Source organism: Heloderma suspectum, chromosome 2 (genome assembly GCF_057233095.1).
Source record: "Heloderma suspectum isolate Gila_16-S chromosome 2, 16-S_ref, whole genome shotgun sequence".
Taxonomy (NCBI): Eukaryota; Metazoa; Chordata; class Lepidosauria; order Squamata; family Helodermatidae; genus Heloderma; species Heloderma suspectum.
This window is the reverse complement of record NC_139459.1, coordinates 395797258-395801929: the sequence shown is the minus strand read 5'-3', so window position 1 is coordinate 395801929 and position 4672 is coordinate 395797258. Positions and strand designations below refer to the sequence as shown.

At 46.6% G+C, this 4672-nt stretch overlaps 1 protein-coding gene across 1 annotated transcript; it reads left to right on the top strand.

Moving 5' to 3' along the window:
* Window positions 1–5: 5 nt before the first annotated feature.
* Window positions 6–2628, top strand: LOC146356531 (vomeronasal type-2 receptor 26-like). The gene is made up of 2 exons (XM_084830168.1): window positions 6–99; window positions 1718–2628. The coding sequence occupies exons 1-2, from the start codon at window positions 6–8 to the stop codon at window positions 2626–2628; spliced, it is 1005 nt and encodes a 334-aa protein (XP_084686294.1).
* Window positions 2629–4672: the final 2044 nt, after the last annotated feature.

Here is a 4672-nt window from a genome sequence, read left to right as displayed (position 1 = left end):
CAACCATGGTTGCTTCAGCATTGAGTGGCCTGAGAAGAAGGGGTTTTCTGCAGTGCTCACCCTGTGTGGGGCTGTGCAAGCAACTGTACATTATGCTCTGTTGGTGCTGGATGTATTCATCCAGCTTTGAATTTCTTGGTGTTGACCTTCTTTCTTCCAAAAAAAAGGAACATACCAATGTGGCTCAGGACACTTTCAAATGGAATTAAAACACACGCACTCAATAGAAGTAATAAAAATTAGGCAGGATTAAGTAAATGAAAGCAGCCTTTTTTTAAAAAAAGAAGAAAAACTTGCTGCAGCACAACATAAACAGGTCATGACATTTCTGCAAATCATAGATTACTGTTGAACAAATACCTAAGTCCTTCCAAAGGGCTTGCACAGTGCAAGCCATCAGGACCTCACAAGGATGGTAATTGGAAGTTGGAATTCCTTGGAAATCTATTGAAAATCACCCAGAGATCTACCAGTAGATCTAAATCTACCTTCTGCCCACTTTTGGTATAAGGCCATTGCTCCAGGCCCATTACAAAGCAAAAAACAAATGACAACGAAAACACCCCCAAGCCCTGTCCCTTTCAATCTATTGAGCATCAGGGGGCTCAAGTGACTTGGTGGTGAGACCAGACCTGGGGGTAGAAAGCTTGCTGTGTCCTGCCAATGTCTCTGACTCGGTCCCAGTGCTTCCAAATACACCACAAACACATTTCCTTCAATATTCCTTGTCTTTACGGGCAGATCTTGGCTCAGTCATAGTGACCCAAAAGCTGCTTCTATGGATACCTCAAGATGACACACACATCTAACACATTTTCCTTAATCTTTCTTGTATCTATGCTTAGCCCCTGCCTCATTCCAGGTGCGTGAAAAGCTGTCGCCCTGGATTCATGAAGGTGGTTCAGGAAGGAAAGCCAATTTGCTGCTATGACTGTGCTCCCTGCGTAGAAGGGACCATCTCCACTCAGGAAGGTAAGGGGTTCCAGAGGAAAAGGAAACCTTGGGAAACAGGGCAAAGGTTCAGGGCAACTGAGGACTTAAAAAAATTGAAATGCATATCATTTCTTAAATGAAGAGATAAAAATATAGAAACAAACTCCATTAAGTATTTCAGCAGAAATTACCTAGAGGGATGTGCAGTGGGGGAGGGGGGATCAGAGGGAAGGAAGTGAAAGGGCAGAATCCAAAGGGACATCCCCAGAAGGAGCTGTCACTGGGAAGGTGCATCCCAGTGTGGTCCCTGGAGTCTCAGAGGAATAGCTCAGTACAAGCCTGCAGACCACAGTAAAGGGGAGTTTGGGATAACACCCACAAATCTCAGACCTTGCTGAAACCTAAAATCCAGCATATCGACCTATGGGGACCTTGCCTTCCAATGCAAGATCCCCGGGATAACTCACTGGATACAATTATGCTGATGACCCCTGTAGTGAGGTGACCTGTGACCTTTTTTGAGTCCTCCTTGGGGTGATGCTGGGTCTTGGAAGCAGGTCTTGGGTAAAAGCTACCATGCCAAAACATCTTTTATGGAATCTAGTAGAACATACAGTAATGTAGATGCAAGATAGGTATCAGTGATACCAAAGAAACTCTTCTCCTCCCCTCTTCCTCCTTCTCATCCTACTCCTACTCCTCTTCCTACTCCTCTTTCTCAGATGTGGAACATTGTACTATTTGTAGATGTTAGTGACTCTGAAATCACTTTTATTCTCCTTAGATGCAGACCACTGCACCAAATGTCCAGAAGATCAGCATCCAAACAAGGACCGAGATCAATGTATCCCCAAGATCATAATCTTCCTGTCCTATGAAGAATATTTGGGGAAAATCCTCATTTCCTTTGCCCTATTGTTGTCCTTAACAACAGGCTTTATATTAGGAATCTTTCTTAAATTTCTAGAAACCCCAATAGTGAAAGCCAACAACCGGGACCTCTCCTACATTCTTCTCATCTCTCTCCTCTTGACCTTCTTGTCCCCCTTCTTATTCATTGGTCAGCCACAGAAAGTGACCTGCGTTCTCCGGCAAACAGCTTTCAGCATCATCTTCTCAGTTGCTGTCTCTTCTGTGCTGGCAAAAACAATCACTGTGGTGCTGGCCTTTCTAGGCACAAAGCCAGGGAACAGTGTGAGGAGATGGTTGGGAAAGAGTTTGGCCAACTCCATTGTCATCTCCTGTTCCAGTGTCCAAATTGTCATCTGCACCCTCTGGCTGAGTATCTCTCCCCCATTCCCAGATTCTGACATGCAATCCCAGCCTGGAGAGATCCTACTTCAATGCAACGAAGGGTCTGTTGCGATGTTCTATACTGTCCTTGGCTACATGGGCTTCCTGGCTGCCATCTGCTTCACAGTGGCTTTCCTAGCCAGGAAGCTGCCTGGGTCCTTCAATGAAGCCAAGCTGATCACCTTCAGCATGCTGGTCTTCTGCAGCGTCTGGGTGTCTTTTGTGCCCACCTACCTGAGCACCAAGGGGAAATACATGGTAGCTGTGCAGGTCTTCTCTATCTTGGCCTCCAGTGCTGGGTTACTGGGCTGCATCTTTCTTCCCAAGTGCTACATAATTGTACTGAGGCCTGATCTGAATACAAAGGATCATCTAACAACAAAAACTAAAGATGGCATCTGATTCTTAAAGTAGTCTTTTAGATTTTGACTATTCCTATCTGCCCAGAGAGCTTTGGCTATTGTGTGGTAAAGAAATATAATTAATGAATGAATATCCACAACAGCAGTAATAACAAGAAAATTGGGCAGAAGTCAAGTGGAAGGTCTGCTTCAATAAACACGCCTTCTCTCAGAGCTACTCATGATGGCCAAATATTACCTCCTTAACATTGGAGGCACTATGACTCTGAACACCAATTGCTGGGGAACACGGCCCTCAGTGGTGAGTGGTGGTCACTGTGGCTGGTGGGGTGGAGGATGGCCACCAGAGGCAGACCATAGTCAACTACATGCAGTTTGCTACGCAATCTCAAAGTCTAAGTACACCTCAGAAATGCATAAATACATTGAAGAACAGTGGCCAAAGCTACACCTTTATTAATAACGTTTGAAAGTGCCCTTTACCACTCAATCCCTTTACGCATTTTAATGTCACGGCACACACTGCCTGTTCTGTAACATTACTGTTTCTCTGTTGAACCGATATTTAAAGGCACATTGCAGTATAGTTAGTAATCAAAACTCAACCTGTGGGCTTTTGAGAGCACCGCTATTGGTTGCTCCTATATTGGGAATGTAGACAAGGCACCACCACCCCCTTTTTTCTCGTTTCACTGTGTGCTCTTGCGAGCCCAAGCAGGAGGGCTATTCTGATATTTCCGCAGTATATATGAATGTACAACGAGCCAATTTCATTTTCCTCTTTACACCATGGATCCTGAGTGGATTTCCAGTGAACCCAGTGATAACCTGGAAGTAACTGTAGCCCTTCTTAGTTTTATATGCACTGCTCATCGGGCGCTGAATCTCATTGAGGCTCAGCAAGCAAAGAGGAGACAATCTCAGCTGCTTGTGTTCAGATCTTACCTGTGGAGTCACGATTATTTTTCAGCAAGAGTGCAAAGATCTTCTGGCATTACTGGGTTTGACCTTCAAGCAAGGATTGGTGGGAGAACTTTGTTCTCAAGGTCTGGAATGGTGCACTTTGGATTGAATACTTCCAGATGTCTCAAAGCACGCTATCTGAGGTAGTGGCAGAGTTGACTCCAGCACTACAAAGATGATGCCCATCAATGCGGGAGCCAGTCAGTGTCACGAAAAGGGTAGCTCTAACCATTTGGAAGCTGTATAACCCTTGTTTTTACAAGAGTGTTGCTGAACAGATTGGGCTGGGAAGATCAACGGTGGCTGAGATTTTTGTGGAGGTGTGTGTAGTGATGGAACACATTCTCCTTCGACATACTGTTTTCCTTGGTGATGCCTGGAAAGTAAGTTCTTCATACGCATGTCCTTATTTCTCCTCTTCTGTAAAATGGCAGCCGGCAGCCAGTGTCAGGGTGGACACTGAGCCCATAGAACCTCAGAGCAGTTCTGATTCTGAGGAGGAACAGCCGTCCGTGGGAGAGGAGCGCGCTCATCCCTCCCAGGCCCTGCAGCTGGCAGAGATTCCTCCTGCCGACATTCCAGAGATAGATAGCGGTCCTGGGAGTGAAAGAGCATGGGAGGAGGGCTTGCTGGATGCTCGACGCAAACACAAAGAGCGACAAGCTATGGAGGGCGCGGAAAGGAGACGTAGCGCTCGTTTGGCACGCAAGCAATGGTCTCGCCCAGAGGACACAAGGGAAAAGGGGAGGGACTCTCCCTAGCCCATAAGTTCAGGGTCTGCAAGTGATTCTCGTTCAAACGGGGACCAACTGTTTCCAACCCAGGGCATAAGTTACTCTGCTGTTCATAGCTTAGTCGCTGGTGATAGAGTTATTAAGTTGTAAGGAATAAAGCCTTGAAAAGAATCCTTTGTCTGTGTCTGGAGTTGGTTACTGGAGAGGACTGAAAGAGGCTGGCTAGGGCCCCCTGACAACCGGCTTGTGTCCCCTGATGTTTGTGTTCACTAGGGGTGCACGAAATTCCCTTACCTGTCCTTGAAGCTTTTCGCGGTGGGGGGAAGGCGCTTCGCTGCTCCCCCCGTGAAGTTCAGGCCAGGGGGGGAGGCTTCCCGCCTCGCCCGG

Coding starts and splice junctions, on each gene's coding strand:
- LOC146356531 (XM_084830168.1), top strand. CDS start 6: ATGGTTGCTTCAGCATTGAGTGGCCTGAGAAGAAGGGGTTTTCTGCAG. Junction 100..1,717: donor GCAACTGTACATTATGCTCT/GTTGGTGCTGGA, acceptor TATTCTCCTTAG/ATGCAGACCACTGCACCAAA.